We start from the raw sequence: 19,364 nt of genomic DNA, 5'->3' as shown, positions 1-19,364 counted from the left end.
CCCACTTCTCCCCCATCTCCCCCCAAACCGGAAGCTCAAAATGGTGTAACTTTTTACTGAACAATATGTTGACCATATAGAATAATTTGGTGTTGGAGGAAAACTTTTACTTTGGGTGTTTGGGTTAGGCCTTTTTTTTGGACCAATTATACTATACTACCTCCGTAACTTTGGAACCGTTCATTTTAGAAGGATTATGTATCCAGCCTTTTTTATTTGAAATTTAATATAGAACATTTTTATATAGAAGGTTGATCATGCTAAACCGCATAGTTTTAGAAATATTGACGAAAAACTTAAAAAACTACGAATTTGCGGATTTCTCCCCCTCTCCCCCTCTCCCCACAAACGCCACGCTCAAAATGGTGTGACTTTTTTCCGATCATTATGTGGACCATATAGAACAATTTGGTGTTGGAGGATAACTTTCACTTTGCATGTCTGGGTTTGGGTCTAGTTATTGAGTAAACAGCATTGTATTTAATATACTTTGTTCCCATTAATTTTAATGGTGTTATTTTATTTTCTCTTTCAAGAACAAATTCCTCTAGTTCTGGCTGCCAACCAGAAAGACACAGCATTTAAGCAAATAACTCAAGTTTTTGCAAAAAAATTAACATCACCAAAACTGAAGTTAACAAAAAATCGAATATTCCTTACTTGAAAAACATTTTAATATTAACTAAAAGTAAGTTATACGTAATTGAATGTATATTTTTGTCGGCGAGACTCTAATCGAAGTATTCAAGCTTAAATAACAGGAAAACGATGCCTTTTATAAAATATAGGTACTTATTAAACACTTGTCAAAGTATTCAGGAATACCTATCAAATGAGCTCCAGAAGAAGTTAATAGCATCAAAATTAAGTTATGATGAAAGTAAGAGTATCCTTTGTAATTCTCTTGGGAATAAGTGAAAAATAACTGGTTCTGATTGCATATTTTTGCAAGAGAATATAGGTATATGATTTTGCAAAAATCAAAATTTTTAAAATTTTCGGAAATTTCATTTTTATTTGATAATAACTCCAAAAATCTTCCATCTATGTAAAAAATGATATAATCCGAAATTTGAGTTTTTTTTAACAAATATTTTACTTTTTTTATTTTTGTAAGATAAAAAGTAACCGAGATAGAAAGGTTTAAAGCCTGAATTTTAAAACGGGCCCTTTAACCCTTTATCTTAAAACAATAAATAATTGATTAAAAAAAAAATAAATTTAACACGATTTTATAGGTTTCTTTGAAGTTACCTTTCGAATGATTTTTAGATAAACCTAATGAACGTAATATCATAAAAATTAACGGAGTTAATTATAAAAAACCAAAACATATTTTGAAAAAAATTTTGGAGTATAAATTTTGTTAAAAATTTTTTGGAGCATAAATTTTGATGCTATCTACTTCTCCTGGAGCTCATTTGATAGGTATTTCTGTGTACTTTAACAAGTGTTTAGTAAGTATATGTTATAAAATGCATCCTGTTCCCGTTATTTAAGTTTGAATACTTATATTTGAGTAGATACTCTCCGACAAAAAAAAAAAAAAATACATTCAATTACCTATAACTTTAAATTAATATTAAAAGGTTTTTCAAGTAAGGTATTTATTCGATTTTTTATTCGCTTCAATTTAAAAAAAAACAATATTTTTGTAAAAACTTTCTTTTATAAGAGATATACTTCGACCGTTATAGGACTAGACTGTTTGACTCAACTTTCCATGCAATACCAAAGTTTTAAGTTCATTTTTGCAAAAGTTATGCAAAGTGTTGAGTACTCTAAATGAGTACTCTAAATAAAATATTTAATTACCCTATTTTCACCTGTGGCGATATAAACGAAAAAACTGCTATTTTGACCCTTATTTGTTAATAACTAAAATTGCGAACTGTGACTGGCATTTTTGTATTTATAATAATAATAATAATAAAGGCCTTTATTCATTCTATAATATTATTCACATAATGAATATTAGTTTAGAAAAAAGCTCCAGGCGAGTTTCAGTTCAGGAGATGTATAATGTACATATTTGGTATATAGTACCCAAAAACCCATTTGCAACCTGGCTGGTCAAGTGTCCCAAACATAGTATATTTTTGCCTTATTTCCCTTGAGTATTATTTCACGAGCTTGAGCAATCAAAATTTTTCGCTTCACTTTATACTGTTAATCAATTTTTAGATTAAACGAACAATTAGAAAGTTCAAAATCACTATTTTAAAAATTATTAAAAATTGAGATTTTAGGCAAAATCTGTCGACGTCGTGAATCGGCCTATAGTAAAACTATAGGGGAGCCCAAGCGGAGATTTTTGCAGTTACTCGAGCGCGTCAAATTATCATATAGGGAGAAACCCGGTACCCTGCAGATGTACCTTTACCATATATTGGCTCTTAATACTGTAGCACAACAAATTAAACAATCATAAAAATATACTTTGTGTTACGTAACTTTTCGGAATGCCCCGGTAAGCTACAGTCTCAGAGACCTAGGGGATAGATTCTTAACAGACTTTAAATATACAGTAGACTCCCTCTATAACGAGAACTGAAATGGCGGACTAATTACCTCGTTATAAGCGGATCTCGTTATATCAGACAACAATAATATCGAAATGTTTTGATACCTCTTACGTAGTTTATTAGGTGTCGATGGTTGACCTGAACAGTGATCGAAGGCTTCGCCATCGTAAATTGTAAATTTTCTACAATATTCAATATCGGTGGATAAACAGAAAGAAGTTTATTACAGGCGGCGGGGTTTATTCCGGCATTGGCCTCGATAATAACACAGATGTTGGGCATTTCTATAGTGTACAGGTAGTTGGGGTATTTATTTATAGCAATTACTGCGCTATAATCAAATATGCCTCGTTGTAGAGGGTTAGAGTTCAATAGGAATTTCATGGGACACCTAATGTACAGTTGAGTCCGCGAGTCTTTACCCGTGCGTCATCATTTAAAGCATACGAAATAAGTCGGAAATTTACTAAACGCAACGGCAAATGGATATTATTCCGATCACGGGTTATTATAAAATTTGACGTTATCAAATAAATAGAATGTCAAATTTAAGTTTTGCTTTAAAATTTTGGTGCATAATTACAGCTACATTTGAATTAGCTTAATAAATTATTTTATTATCATTGATTAATAAATAAATAAACAATTTAAAAAAAAAATTCAATAACGTATTTTCTTTTTGTTATTTTGTTCACTTTGGCGGAAGCTTAAACACAAGCATTCAACTGTGTCAACAATGAGGTTAGCTTTGTACGTTGTCAAAATTTATCGTAAAATAAAATAAACTTATTACAAAATTTCTAACTCCAATATAAAATTAGTTGTGAAAACAACTGTTTGTATACTATAAAAAACTTCACAATGCAAAAATTCGACAAAACAACAGCAAAAAATTCAACAAACTGACATCCACAAAAGTAAACAAACCAAAACGTCAGAAATTGTACTTAAAATATGTGAAGACATCCCCAATCGTCTTTCTTTGTATCTATCTCTTTTCAATACACTGAGTCTAAATCGTTCATAAAAATAACATGTGTTTTTACTTAATAACAGGCGGCAGCTGGTTTGTCATTAATTTCATGCGTGGAAGAGAATGATGCTAAATAAAAAGTATGTGTTTTATCTCACCAGGTATTAATGACGCACGGGTAAAGACTCGCGGACTCAACTGTACCTCGTATAAGCAAAACCTCGTAATATCCGTGTTCATTAGAGAGAGAGTCCCCCACTGAGAGGGGTGGGGGGTAAATTTAAAATTTTAAATACGAACCCCGCGATATTTCGCGAAATGAATATCAGATCGAAAAACTGAAAAATACACGTATTCAATATTTTTGAAAATTCTATTGAATGATACCAAACACGACCCCCCACGAACGTGGAGTGGAGGGTTACTTTAAAATCTTAAATATGAGCCCCCATTTTTTATTGCAGATTTGGATTCCTTACGTAAAAATAAGTAACTTTTATTCGAGACATTTTTTCGAATTATGGATAGATAGTCCTGTCGCCAGTAGGGGTACAACGGCCTCCTTAATTCAGATAGACTTACCCAAGTTTTCTTTATGTATTTTGACCCGTAGAACACGAATTTTTTGGGTAACAGTCGATCCGGATGTCGATAAGATTGTTATAAACAAAGAACTTGAGGAATCACATAACAGCAATTTTTCGCAAAACACAGCATTTTTTTGTATATTTTTAGTCATTCTAAGCAAAAAATGTTTTTATAAGTTTTTTCGTAGGATGCATAGTTTTCGACATAAACGAGGTTGAACTTTAAAAAAATCGAAAAATTGCAATTTTTGAACGCGAATAACTTTTGATTGAAAAATAAAATACCAATTCTGCTTACTGCATTTAAAAGTTCAAGTCAAATTCTATCGGCTTTGATTATTTTGATTGCTAAAAAATAATTTTTTTACTGTTAAACAAAGCTAGAAACACATAGTGATTGAATGGCGTTTTCAATGCATTTCTAATTTGAAATCGAACGAGTAGGCGTGCATACAGAATTTCTACGTATATTACGTACATTAAAACGCATGCATTTGACACGGGAAACACTATGTGTTTATAGCTTTGTTTGACAAATAAAAACTTAATTTTTAGCAATGCAAATATTCAAAACCGATGTAATTTGACTTGAACTTTTAAATGCAGTAAGCAGAATTGCTATTTTATTTTTTAATCAAAAGTTATTCCGGTTCAAAAATTGCACTTTTTCGATTTTTTGAAAGTTCAACCGCGTTTATCTCGAAAACTATGCATCCTACGAAAAAACTTGTAAGACCATTTTTTGCTGAGAATCACCCAAAAAATACAAAAAAATGTTTTGTTTTGCGAAAAATCGCTGCTATGTAATTCCTCAAGTTCTTTGTTTATAACAATCTTATTGACATCCGGATTAACTGTTACCCAAAAAATTCGTGTTCTACGGGTCAAAATACATAAAAAAACTTGGGTAAGTCCATCTGAATTAAGGAGGCCGTTGTACCCCCCTGGCGACAGGACTAAGACGGCGCTATAATCGGAAAAAACGATTGTTGGAAATGTAAAATTAAATTAAAAATGGAAAGTCCCCCACTTCATGGAAAACTTAACTTAACTTTTTTTGGCTTTAGAACCTACTCTTCACAACCCAATAGGTTTCCATAACGCTCGAGTAACTGCAAAGGACATCGCACACATCTTATGGAAAATATAATGTCACTCAAATTCAATAAAATTTATACGAATAGATTCGTTTTAAATTAACGGTCAAATCTTATCATTGCGCCAACTCTTAATTATGATTAATTACGGCGCAAATTGCAATTAAAGTTTATCGAAATCACATTTTTGGAGTCAGTAAAAGTGTCACTATTGCTCTGGGTGCTATTCAAAAGGAGCTTAAACCCCGCTGGGCCTAAGCGGATTAGTGAAACTAATCCGCTGATTTATGGAGTACCGAAAATTTGGGTATTTTAAAATATTTTTTCTCTCTCTAACTTATGTACGTACCCATTTGATTTCAGATTTATTTATATCAATTTCTGCTCTTATTATTGAAAATATAGAGTTGGCGCAATGATAAGATTTGACCGTTAATTTAAAACGTATCTATTCGTATAAATTTTATTGAATTTGAGTGACATTATATTTTCCATAAGATGTGTGCGATGTCCTTTAGCATACTTTCCTCCCCTACTATAGTATATCCACAAATTTGCTAGCGCGCACAGTATGTTCAGGTCTATTCCTATATCGGTTCACTTGTAAGTGCGCTTTAACACGTTTTCCGGAAAAACTATCCCGCCTTCCTATCATTTTCCCGCTTCAAAAACCTTTTACGATGTTTTCCTCATCGATTTCCCCTATCAGCACCGTTCTCCCCAAGGAATATCAGACTCATACTATACAATTATTGCAGGTCATTTATCGCTGTCAAAAGGCGTAGAAAGGAGTAAGACGGCTGCGGAAATAAGGGAGCGAAGGAGACATCGCAGATCCAAAAGCGACGATCTTTTTAGAAGGAAATTGAGGTACGAGTCAAGTCCTCTTTTTTTCTTTTTTTTTTGTATTTATTTATTTGGCCCAGAAAAAATATAAATTAAGGTTACAAGATGAAAAAGGGTCTTTTGACCTGTCTTCCTGCCGGTGTGATAATAATAAATCAAAGAATACAGTAGTATACAGGAAGGTTTTGCTTTATGAGAACATTTTATAGACACCTGCCATTTTGCTCTTTATCAAAATGATTTTTTTTTCAGTTTGCAGCAACCTTCAATTTTAGTATTTATTTAAAAGTAGAGTTTTTTAATCACATGCTGTGTTTAAGCAGAAATTAAATAATTAAATAAAAGAGAAATAACACGTTTTTAAAACAGACTACAATATTTAAAATAATTTGCCTATGCGAACTGCGAAAACTATCGAGGAATCAGAATTATGTCGTCTATGTGCAGACTGTATGGAAAGACCATAAAGGAAAAATTACAAATACATATGTATAAAGGAGAAAATTGGAAAAGACCAGGCGGGGTTCACAGCGGGGAGAGCATGCTTAGATCACATTTATACGGTCGAACAACTAATAGAAAAAATAATAGTCAAAAATAGATCCGCCCAGTGGATTTTGCAGATCTTAAGAAGGCTTATGACTCGATACCTAGAACCAAGCTATGGGAAGCAATGGAAGACATGGAAGTTCCACGAATATTAATAAGTAAAAGCACGAATAACAGTAAAAGCATTCTACAAGTATAACAAATTAGCGATCAAAACGAGCAAACGAATATGAATGCAGTCTATTTAAGACCACAAAGGGACTGCTACAGGGCTGATCCACATCTACCCTGTTCAAAATGTTCCTGGAAAATACTCTGAAACCATGGACAAGAAAGTGCGACGGAAAGGGTATACCGGTAAGAAACTACTACCTACATATTTGGCCGTCAGCAAAACTTAGGGTTTATATTATATACCCTAAGTTTTGCTGACGACCAAATAGTGATCGCACAAGGGTCAAACCATGCCAAGTGGTCCAATTTTAACTATTTAGAATGGGAAATAAAAATGCCACAAGAAAATAGCTTCAGAACAACATTAAGTGGTCCAATATAAATTAAGTTGTTTGCTTGACTATTTTTAATATTTTTAATTTTTCTACCTTATAAACTTCAGTCTATAGAGAGTATAAAATTGCATTCATTTTATTTTTAAAAAATTTATTTTGCCGATGACGGCCATTTTTGTTCAAGCGCATTGATCATTTTCACGGAAAACATGGCTTCGCTCTTTAGCCAATATTTTCACTAAGGTTTGTCCTAGAACAATAAATCAAAAACAAAACTTTTTAAAAAGTATGCTCTAAAAAATGGTTTATAGCAGTATTTAATTTCAAACTCCCCTTAAGGCCTTAAATGAACCTGAAAGTTTGAAAAGGTAAACTGATAAAAGTCCATTTTCAGCATTTTTTTAACAGCATAAGGCAAGCCGATAATGGTTTGTAATGTTTCTTTGGAAAAGACATACGTACATACTTTAAATAAAAAAAGTTTGAGCTTTGAGTAAATTATTTCAAAAAAAATTTCAAAAATGTATTTTTTTTGAAAAATCTCAAAGTTTGACCCCTTATATCTCTGATGGGCACGCATGAAAAAATTTGAAATTTGGCTTAATGTTAGCCCCTAGCAAGTAGAATAAGGAGTAAAAACTTGGAGTTGTAGACTTACGTCATATAGAAGTTACAGGTCTGAAAAAATGGTCAAAAATCAAAATGGTCAAAATTTGAGCGTTTGCGGGCAGGGTAATTAAAATTCAAATAAACTGTCTAATGAAATAAAACTTAATCTATTTTCACCAGATTTCACAATGAATACAAATTTATACAGGGTGGGCCAAAGAAAAGAGTTCACCTCGATATTTGGCAATCTATCAATCTATCTAATCAGCCCTAAACATCCATCCTTGGATATAGGCCTCCTTTTCCTTCTTCCATGCCTCTCTATTTTGGGAATTTGCATTAATTTTGACCCAGTGTGCTTCTTCAGGTCATCTGACCATCGCATTTGTGGCCTTCCCCTTTTTTCTTTGTGGTTCCACGGTCTCCAATGTATAAACCAAATAATATTTGGCAATAGTTACCTATTAAATTTTAAGGAAATACCAAAATAGGTCCATTTCTATTTTTATATTGCAATTTTTTGGCATATATTTCATACTACGTGGCGTCATCCATCAGAGCGTGGTGACGTAATTGATGATTTTTTTTAAATGAGACTGAACATATTACTGAATAGCGAATTGAACACGCTTTCAAATTATATATCACACGACCCACATTCCCATTTAAAAAAAATCATCAATTACGTCACCACGCTCTGATAAATGACGTCACGTAGTATGAAATATATGCCAAAAAATTGCAATATAATAATAGAAATGGACCTATTTCGGCATTTCCTTAAAATATAATAGGTAACTATTGCCAAATATCGAGGTGGACTCTTTTCTTTGGCCCACCCTGTATAAATGTGTATTCGTTGTGAAATCTGGTGAAGATACATTAATTTTTAATTCATTAGACAGTTTATTTGAATTTTAATTACCCTGCCCGCAAACGCTCAAATTAATGATTTTTGACCATTTTCTCAGGCCTGTAACTCCTATATGACGTAAGTCTGCAACTCCAAATTTTTACTCCTCATTATACTTGCTAGGGGCTAACATTCAGCCAAATTTAAAATTTTTTCATGCATGCCCATCAGAGATATAAGGGGTCAAACTTGAGATTTTTCAAAAAAATACATTTTTGAGATTTGTTTCGAAAAAATTTATTCAAGTCTTAAAGCTCAATCTTTTTCTATTTAAAGTACATACGTATGTATGTCTTTTCCAGAAAAAAATTACAAACTATTTTCGGCTTGCCTTATGCTGTTAAAAAATGCTGAAAATGGCATTTTATCAGTTTACCTTTTCAAACTTTGAGGTTCATTTAAGGCCTTAAGGTAGTACGAAATTAAATAATGTTATAGGCCGTTTTTAGAGCATACTTTTTTAAAAAGTTCTGTTTTTGATTTATTGTTCTAGGATAAACCTCAGTGAAAATATTTTCTAAAGAGTGAAGCCATGTTTTCCGTGAAAATGATCGACACGCTTTAACAAAAATGGCCGTCATCGGCAAAATAAATTTTTTAAAAATAAAATGAATACAATTTTGTACTCTCTATAAACTGAAGTTTAAAAGGTAGAAAAATAAAAAATATTAAAAATAGTCAAGCAACCACCTTTGGACCACTTAGCTTGGATTGACGCACAAGATGAAGATAACCTCAGTTTTATGATGAGAAAACTGGAACAGGAATATACAAAGAATGGGATGGAAATAAACCCAAAGAAAATTGAACATCTAACTACGGAAAATAGAGAAATAAAACAGCTGGAAATAGATTAATGTAAACAAATCAAAGGAACAGACAAGTACAAGTATTTAGGTTTTATAATATCAAAGAAAGGAACAACTGAAGAAGATATAAAAAATGGACTTGGACAAACAAGAGACTGCATAAGAAAATTGAACCCGGTACTGTGGGATAAGAACATCAGTATAAAAACAAAAAGAAGAATATATAACACCATGACAAGACGTATCCTCACTTATGGGTGTGAAAATTGGACAATAAATACGAAAACCAAAAACAAAATAAGAGCAACAGAGATAGAATTCTTAAGGAGAAGCTGCAGAGTAACAAGAAGAGATAGAATAAGAATAAATAACATAGCGATTAAAAAATGAATGGGAATGAAATCAGATATAATAAACTACATCGAACAGAAGAGATTAACCTGGTACGGACATGCCAGAAGAGCATACCAAAATTGTTGGATACACAGAATAATAGAGTGTCGCCCGATAGGAAGAAGGAAGATAGGCAGACCCCGAAGATCTTTCAGAGATACAGTGGACAAAGCCCTGGAAAGAAGAAAACTGCAGGAAAGGGACTGGCAAAACAGAAAGAACTGGAGAGAACGGTTAAGTGAAGAAATACAGTGAAAACTTTGGAAATCCTTAGTAAATATATACAGTGATGAGCGCGCTAATAACCGGCAAAATAGCTCAAAAGATTGAAAACATAATACATTGCGAAACAAAAAGAGATGAAACTAGTGGAGGTGAAAATTAAAATTATCGTTATAAACGTCTAAAATAAGATTACATTGCATCGTTTCCCACCTTTAGACGTATCAGAGGAGCATCACAACTGTCACTGTGACAGTAGAATTTTATAAAATACTCCTGTCACAGACGTCTAAAGGTGGGAAACTATGTAATGTAATATTATTTTAGACGTTTATAACGATAATTTCCACCTCAACTAGTTTCATCTCTTTTTTTTGCAATGTATTATGTTTTCCATCTTTTGAGCTATTTTGCCGGTTATTAGCGTGCTCATAACTGTATAATAATTTGCCATAAATCCATAAAGACTTATAAGCCCATTTATACCAATATCTGTTGTTCTCAAAAAATTTAATTCACTGTACCTATTAAATAGTGCATTCGTTATTTAACCCTTCGCAGGTAATCGTATGCAGTGACGCATATATTGTCGCTTGATATTGCCAGCGGTACTAGCGTATTTATGACGTGAGATTAAAGTTAAAATTAAAACTGCCATACGTTTGGTTCTGGAGCACCTAAAGCTTTGCTTAGATGCTTAAAATTTAGGCCTTCTTATCTATTTTAATAATTCGTCGAGTTTTAATATTGAAGAATAATAATCAAACAGATGAGAAACATCATTAAGCACAACGTATGTTGGCTTACTTATGAAGCAAAAAGATCAATTTTTAGGCGCTCAAAAAAATATTTAAAAGCTAGGACCAATAAGTAGACCTTGTACAGATAAGAACTACCTTCACCTAAATTTTTAGGCAATTTTAGTTTGTCAAGAAAAAGTACTATCAGTTTACAAATGACAAAAAGTGCGATTTTCAAAAAACGGGCTATTTTTAAAAAGTTGTATCTTCGAACATACTTAAAGGATCTTAATTTACAAATTAATGCTCTTTCGTAAGGTATACAGGGTGAGTCATGAGGAACTGTACATACTCCTACCTCGTATAGAGGCTCCTATGGGGAATAACAAATGACCATTAAAAAGTTTCTGCTCCCATTGTTTAATAATATACAGGGCGAATTTCGCATTTTGACAGAAATTTGTATTCGTCATAATTTTTGAACGGTCAGATCGATGTGTCTCTTATTTTGGTCAATCGTTACACTATTACCACCCAATTAACTGATTTAGTCAAACCAGAAAAAAATCAGGTCCGGCTTTAAAAAATTAGTTCGTTTGGGTCTTAGAAAAAATTTCACCCTGTATACGCTTTTTGAAAACTCTAATATGAAATTTACAAATTAGACAAATAGACAATTAAAATGGCATATTTATTTTTTCCCCACACGATTACTTAATTTTTTATAAAAAAATCAAATTTGACTATGAATTAAAAGTTTGGTAAAGTGAATCATAGATTTAAAAAAAATAACTTTTATTACAAAAATTAATTTTTTTTAACAAATATTTAATTTATGTTACCACCTAATCAACTGATTTATTTAAACTAGAAAAAAATCAGGTCCGGCTTTAAAAAATTAGTTCGTTTGGGTCTTAGAAAAAATTTCACCATGTATACGCTTTTTGAAAACTCTAATAAGAATTTTACAAATAAGACAAATAGGCAATTAAAATGGCTATTTATTTTTTCCCCACACAATTACTTAATTTTTTATAAAAAAATCAAATTTGACTATGAATAATTATTAAAAGTTTCGTAAAGTGAAGCATAGATTTAAAAAAATTTACTCTTATTACAAAAATTAATTTTTTTTAACAAATATTTAATTTATGTTACCACCCAATCAACTGATTTATTCAAACTAGAAAAAAAATCAGGCCCGGATTTAAAAAATTAGTTCGTTTTGGTCATAGAAAAAATTTCACCCTGTATACGCTTTTTGAAAACTCTAATATGAATTTTACAAATTAGACAAATTAATAGGCAATTAAAATGGCATATTTATTTTTTTCCCCACACGATTACTTAATTTTTTATTAAAAAATCAAATTTGTCAAAATCGGAATTTTAACCTAAAAATGAAAAAAAAAAAAAAAATTAAATCACGGTAACTCGCTACAACTCTGTTCCATTTTAATATTTTTTTTTTCTGAAATTTTTACAGCACATATCTCTTACCATTGTAAAGACTATGAAAATTGTTGTAAACTTTCAGTCTTCTTCTCGTAAAAGTTATGAATTTTTAAAAATAAATGGTGCAGATTCGTGAATTGCAAAGTTAAATCGCAAAAACTAAGTGAAAAAATTTAAAATTTATCTATTTGATCACGTCTATGTTAAACTATAGAGTCCAAAGAGAAGTGTATGGGGAATTTTAGATCTAGACGTGTTATAGAAAAAAAAAAATGGCGAAACTTTTAATTTTAAGAAAAACGTTGTTTAATTTTTTTTTATTTTTATGGTAAAATTCCGATTTTGACAAAGGACATCGCACACATCTTATGGAAAATATAATGTCACTCAAATTCAATAAAATTTATACGAATAGATTCGTTTTAAATTAACGGTCAAATCTTATCATTGCGCCAACTCTTAATTATGATTAATTACGGCGCAAATTGCAATTAAAGTTTATCGAAATCACATTTTTGGAGTCAGTAAAACTGTCAGTTACAATCACTATTGCTCTGGGTGCTATTCAAAAGAGCTTAAACCCCGTTGGGCCTAAGCGGATTAGTGAAACTAATCCGCTGATTTATGGAGTACCGACAATTTGGGTATTATAAAATATTTTTTCTCTCTCTCTAACTTATGTACGTATCCATTTGATTTCAGATTTATTTATATCAATTTCTGCTCTTATTATTGAAAATATGGAGTTGGCGCAATGATAAGATTTGACCGTTAATTTAAAACGAATCTATTCGTATAAATTTTATTGAATTTGAGTGACATTATATTTTCCATAAGATGTGTGCGATGTCCTTTGATTTTTTAATAAAAAATTTAGAAATCATGTGGGGAAAAAAATAAATATGCCATTTTAATTGCCTATTTGTCTAATTTGTAAAATTTATATTAGAGTTTTCAAAAAGCGTATACAGGGTGAAATTTTTTCTAAGACCCAAACGAACTATTTTTTTAAAGCCGGACCTGGTAATTTTCTAGTTTGAATAAATCAGTTGATTGAGTGGTAACATAAATTAAATATTTGTTTAAAAAAATTAATTTTTGTAATAAAAGTTAATTTTTTTTAATCTATGGTTCACTTTACCAAACTTTTAATTCATAGTCAAATTTGATTTTTTTATAAAAAATTAAGTAATCGTGTGGGGAAAAAATAAATGTGCCATATTAATTGCATATTTGTCTAATTTGTAAAATTCATATTAGAGTTTTCAAAAAGCGTATAAAGGGTGAAATTTTTTCTAGGACCAAAAGCCGGACCTGATTATTTTCTAGTTTGACTAAATCAGTTGATTAGGTGGTAATAGTGTAACGATTGACCAAAATAAGAGACACATCGATCTGACCGTTCAAAAATTATGACGCATACAATTTTCTGTCAAAATGCGAAACTCGCCCTGTTTAAACAATGGGAGCAGACACTTTTTAATTGTCGTTTGTTATTCCCCATAGGGGCCTCTATACGAGGTAGGAGTATGTACAGTTCCTCATGACTCACCCTGTTTAAAACTCCTTTAATCTGCCGATCTCTACATTTTTTCCTCGTTTAGTTAAATTTTGACAATTAATTAAAAATTATAACATTTTGTAAGTTTTCTTTTCGGGCTTCTTAACCTATACATAGTGTGACCAACTCCAATTCAGCCGAATCCGGGACAAGGCTGAAAAAAATACCTGAAATCCGGGACTTTTCAATAAAAATCGGGCCATTTTTTTTAGAAGACGATAATTTTTATCGTCTTCTAAAAAAAATGTCTTCTAAAAAATGTATCGTCTTCTAAAAATTATAATTAAAATACAGAAACGAAAAAAAGTCCACCGATATAAAATGCATGCGTATTGGATGTGGTACATATTAGAATTAAACTCTAGAAATTGTCGTCGACTTTTTTCCGTCCCACCAATTCAATTCGATGTGAATTAGAAGAATAACGTATTCAAAATTTCAAAATAGAATTTTACTAAAACGTTGAAAATTCGGATGGCCCGGAAGCCTGGTCCGGGACGCCGGGACACGACTTCGTAATTCGGGCCATGTCCCGGATTTTTCGGGCTAGTTGGTCACACTACCTATACAGGGTGTTTGGTAAAGATTGGCCCATAGCTTAACCTTAGATTCCTGAGGTTAAAATACGTCGATTTAAGATTTAAGCTAACTTACCTTAGTACCAGTGGTGTCATGGTGTGGGAACGCGTGGGAACGCCGTTCCCACACTGGTTAAGAAAAGAAGAAAAAAAAAATAAATAGAGAATTTAGGTTTTGTAAACAAAAATTAGCAGTGCGTTTTGGCACTGCTAATTTTGCCATGACATCACTGCTTAGTACGAAAGTTGATAATAACCGAAATACAGGGTGTCAAAGTTAAACTTTTATTTTATTTATTCTTGAATATTTCCTGACAGGCATGGGATAACAATACGAAAATTGGTATTGCCTAGAGGGCGCCACATACGTCTTTCAACGCTCATTTAATACGTTTAATTTTTTTTATCCCCCACTGTACATACTTTTTGAATCAAAATTTTTATTCTCCTAATATTTTTAATTAAAAAGGTATACTACATTCATCTCGCTAAACTCAACAGTTTTCGAGATAAACCAATTTTAAATCTGCGAGGCAACATAATTTTTGGCAAAATATCATTTTAGTTACACCCGAAAAATAACTTAAAACCATAAAAATTTACAAAAATGTATCGCAAATTTCTTCAAATGGAATTTGCGATGCAATGACATAAATATGCGAACTGGCACAATTATTATGGTTTCAAGTTTATTTTTCGGGTCTAACTACAATGATATTATGCAAAAAATTATGTTGTATCGCAGATTTATAATACGTTTATCTAAAAAACAGTTGGGTTTAGCGAGATGAATGTAGTATACCTTTTTTAAGTAAAAATATTAAGAGAACAAAAATATTGATTCAAAAGTATGTAGAGTGGGGGATAAAAAAATTGAACATAATAAATGAGCATTGAAAGACGTATGTGGTGCCCCCTGGGTAATACATCATTTTTGGTAGCGAATTTAGATTTCTCATCCCAAAAAAACCCCGCTTACCAAATTTCGTGTTGTTATCCCATGGCTGCCAGGAAATATTCAAGAATAAAGTTTATTAGAAACTTATATATTTTATTATATTAATACAGGGTAGCAAAGTCATATCCATGATGAACGGCATTCTGTGGGACCAGACAATATCTAAAGCGAACAAACAGCTCATATACAATAGCATACTTAAAAGTATAATCACATATGGCAGTGAAGTTTGGCCACTGAAACAAAGAACGGAGAAAATGCTACTAGTAACAGAAATGGACTTCTGGAGAAGAGCAGCAAACAAATCAAGAAGAGATCGGATACCAAATGAGAGAATACGAGAAATGATGGGAGTTACACATACAATAATTGATGACATAAAAACAAAATAACTAGTATGATACGGCCATGTACAGAGAATGCCAGATGACAGGATCCCTAAGCAGATTTTGGCATGGACACCACAAGGGAGAAGAAAAAGAGGAAGGCCGAGAAGAAGCTGGAGGGAGGGAATTGAAAAAGAACTAGAGGAAAGAGAAATCCCTCCAGGTCTATGGTTAAACAGAGAAGAATGGCGGTTAGGAGGCGGAAGGCGTCGAAGAACGCTGTAAACCGATAGTAATAGTAGTAGTAGTGTATTTTATTATCCAATATAAGCGAATGTAATGACCAATATAAGCGAAAATATGAGGTTATCGTTGTAATTTCAGTATTTTATAAATGCTAGAATATTCCACAGAGTGATGCTAGCTCTGTGAAAAAACACACTTTTATTGGTACACCCAGTCTACAGTGACAATAATAATTGACCTGTCTAGCAACAATAATATTACAGCGATATTTATAAAAATAAGACAACAAAAAAATTACTTAAATCCCACAACCGGCTTAGGAAATTCAAGACATTAACAATGACCTGTTTTTAAGGTGGTGAGTAAATCTTTTGGAGAAGTGTATATTGTTAATTTCGATATTTTATTTACACTGTTCCTTTGTCTCGTTATCATACTATTCATACTTTTAAATAATAGCCGCGCTGTTTCGGCAAATTTTCTGTAACCCAGTGATCTCATAGCATAGGTCATAGCACATTCAGCAAAAATAATACATAATAGTCTTACTATTTTATATACCGATAATTTATCAGCAAGTGACATATTTTTAAAAAGTTTGGATACGATATTTGATATTACTATCGGCGTCGCAAAGCAAGAATGTTATGTTATGATTAGAAGGCGACTATTCTCATAATAGGTCTGGATCCCGCGTTGAAAATAACAAGCTGAAAATTTGTTAAGAGCTTAAGGGTGTCTAGTCGGACAAACTTTGATATATGGGAACACTGGAACAGGGGAAGTTTTAATTGTGGAACAGTTTAAAAATTTGGAACGGTCAGACCACGAAAACGTCACATGTATTTTGTCCGACAGAACTTCCAATTGATTTGTTACCCTTTCATTAAACTCTCATGCAAAAAATAGACTGCTATTTATCACCTGTCATAATTCCTGTCATTTGATATGTTCTACGTGTTCCACTCATTATCATGCCCATTTGGTGATAAATAGCAGCCTGATTTTTGCATAAGAGTTTAATGAAAGGGTAACAAATCAATTGGAAGTTCTGTCGGACAATGTACATGTGACATTTTCGTGGTCTGACCGTTCCAAATTTTTAAACTGTTCCACAATTAAAACTTCCCCCGTTCCAGTGTTCCCATATATCAAAGTTTGTCCGACTAGACACCCTTAAGCTATTAACAAATTTTCAGCTTGCTATTAATCAACTTTTTTTCATACACGGGATCCAGACCTATAACCCGGACAACTAATTTCAAAGAAGTCGTCTCATGGGAAGGAAAGTACAAAATATTTTATTTTTACATTGTAATAATGACCTGAGTACGTGTCAAATGTGTCAAGTGTTCTTTAAATGGATATTTTGACTCGCTATGTATGTTTATGGTATTGTTCGTAGTGAACACAAGTCCAATTTTCAAAATTTTTGTTACAAATTTTTTTTGTTTCTCATAAAGTATGTAAGAATATAGCCGAACTAATATACATACTCCCTAAAACCACCCTCAGTTCTAACAGCAAAACGCAAGAGTCTCGCAGGCTAAGTCTTGTTCTTGCTCAAGTCTTGCACGGTAAGTCTTGGTCTTGGTCTTGCTAAAATTAGGCGGTCTTGGTCTTGGTCTTGGTCTTGCGAAAACGCAAGAACAAGACCAAGACTGCAAGACCAAGACCGATTTTTGGCAACACTACACCCTGTATTTCGGTTATTATCAACTTTCGTACTAAGGTATGTTAACTTAAATCGACCTATTTTAAGTTCAGGAATCTAAGGTTAAGCTATGGCCCATTCTTTAACAAACACCCTGTATAACACAACGTATCTTTTGCTGATTTACAAATTCTTTCATAAAAAAGTTGATATTATAACAAGAAAAATGAGTCCTTGTTCGATAAGATTAAGATCCATCTCTGGCCCAAGGTCACCTAGAGGGCTAAAAAACTAGCTATAGATAGGCTACTTTTTTAAGATACAAATACTAAAATTTGATAAAAATTCGTGAACCCACCCTACAAAAGTGGTCGAAAATTAAAAATATTTTGCTCATAATGTATATATTGTAACGCATATCAGAAACCCTCTCGTACATAGGTAACAACCTAGTATTACAGTTGTGTCGTTTTTACATAAAATTTTCCGTTCTGCTGGCAAACATTTTTACAATTCCCAAAACTTTTGACGAAAATGAAAGGATTTTTATTTATTTCGGCTCATATCGCAGATACAACAGCAGCGAGGAGAGCATAAAGCGTGCCGAAATGGACGGCTACAGGAATTTTATCACCGCCAACATTCCAGACGACGAAAGTCAAATCCGGACGGGAGAGCGGGATGGTGATACGGCGACGGGCAGGAGCAAAAAACCGAGCAGGAATAGGAATAGGGTTATGCAAACGGCGGAAACCGTTTCTCTAGATACTGGGGCGAGGAATATGGAAGTAAGACAATTAAATTGCTTAGATATTAGAACGGTTTGAGTTTGGTGGATGTTTTTTGGTGTGTGCTTCGGCAGAGTTTTAATATTTGATGCCTGGTTTTTGTAATAACCTTTAATTTTTTTTTCAATTAACTAAAAATATAGAAAACACAATAAATTGAAATCAGTCTCATGTAGAAGAAGAAAGAAAAGGATATAGGAAAAGACAATAGACAGCAGTGCTAATGACGATTGTTTTTTGAGTCAACTGTGTTATAATAATTTTCAATGTTGTTCTGAAGCTATTTCTTGTGACATTTTTATAATTAACTATTTACATGGGAAATAAGCCACAATTAAATTGAAAAAATAATTTTATTAACGTTTCGAAGCCCAAATCGGGTTTCGTTGTCAAAATACAAAATACTACTAAAATAAACAAAAATGTTGTTGCTAAGTAAAAAAATTCTTCTAATAATTTATTTAATCTGACTCATTTATATTGGCAATTCAGACGTATATTATACATTTTAAAGTAGAAGATTTTAAAATGATATCGCCAATATTTATGAGTTGCGTTCCTGGGACGACTTTACTAAAAGATAGTTCATTCGATTACGTGAAATCAATCCCAACTCAAGAATATCCGTCACAAAAAATCATAGCATGTGATCTGTCTTTAACAAGACAACCAAATGCAACGATGACAGTAAAATTCTCGCGTTAGAGATTCCATAGTAAATCACGAGGGAAAACCAGGAAAAAACCTCGTGATATGATCCCGACATCGTAAGTAAGTATTTGTAAGTCAATAACATATCGAGTTAGTACAAATTTTATATTTTAGTATTACTTATTGTATATCTATGTATTATTAGCTCGGCCAAGGCCATCAAATTCACTCAAAAAAAAAATGTATTATTAATATTATTTATAATTTAAACTATTAAAGTCAGAATTTGGTATTAGTTTTTTGAAAGTAAATTAAATGTAAGACCAAATACTTACGATGTCAAGATAGTATCACGAGGTTTTTCCTGGTTTTCCC

At 32.2% G+C, this 19,364-nt stretch overlaps 1 protein-coding gene across 2 annotated transcripts in view; it reads left to right on the top strand.

Moving 5' to 3' along the window:
- LOC114344785 (uncharacterized) overlaps positions 1–19,364 on the top strand; it is an 834,291-nt gene that overhangs the window by 40,497 nt on the left and 774,430 nt on the right. For both annotated transcript variants that reach the window (XM_028295620.2, XM_028295626.2), the window contains exons 4-5: positions 5,941–6,052; positions 18,122–18,338. In XM_028295620.2, coding sequence (XP_028151421.2) covers positions 5,941–6,052; positions 18,122–18,338 — 329 coding nt within the window. The remainder of the gene's footprint in view (positions 1–5,940; positions 6,053–18,121; positions 18,339–19,364) is intronic.

The sequence above is a fragment of the Diabrotica virgifera genome, chromosome 1 (assembly GCF_917563875.1).
Source record: "Diabrotica virgifera virgifera chromosome 1, PGI_DIABVI_V3a".
NCBI lineage: Eukaryota > Metazoa > Arthropoda > Insecta > Coleoptera > Chrysomelidae > Diabrotica > Diabrotica virgifera.
Note: the sequence above shows the minus strand (reverse complement) of the source record. Positions and strands in the feature narration are given on the sequence as shown.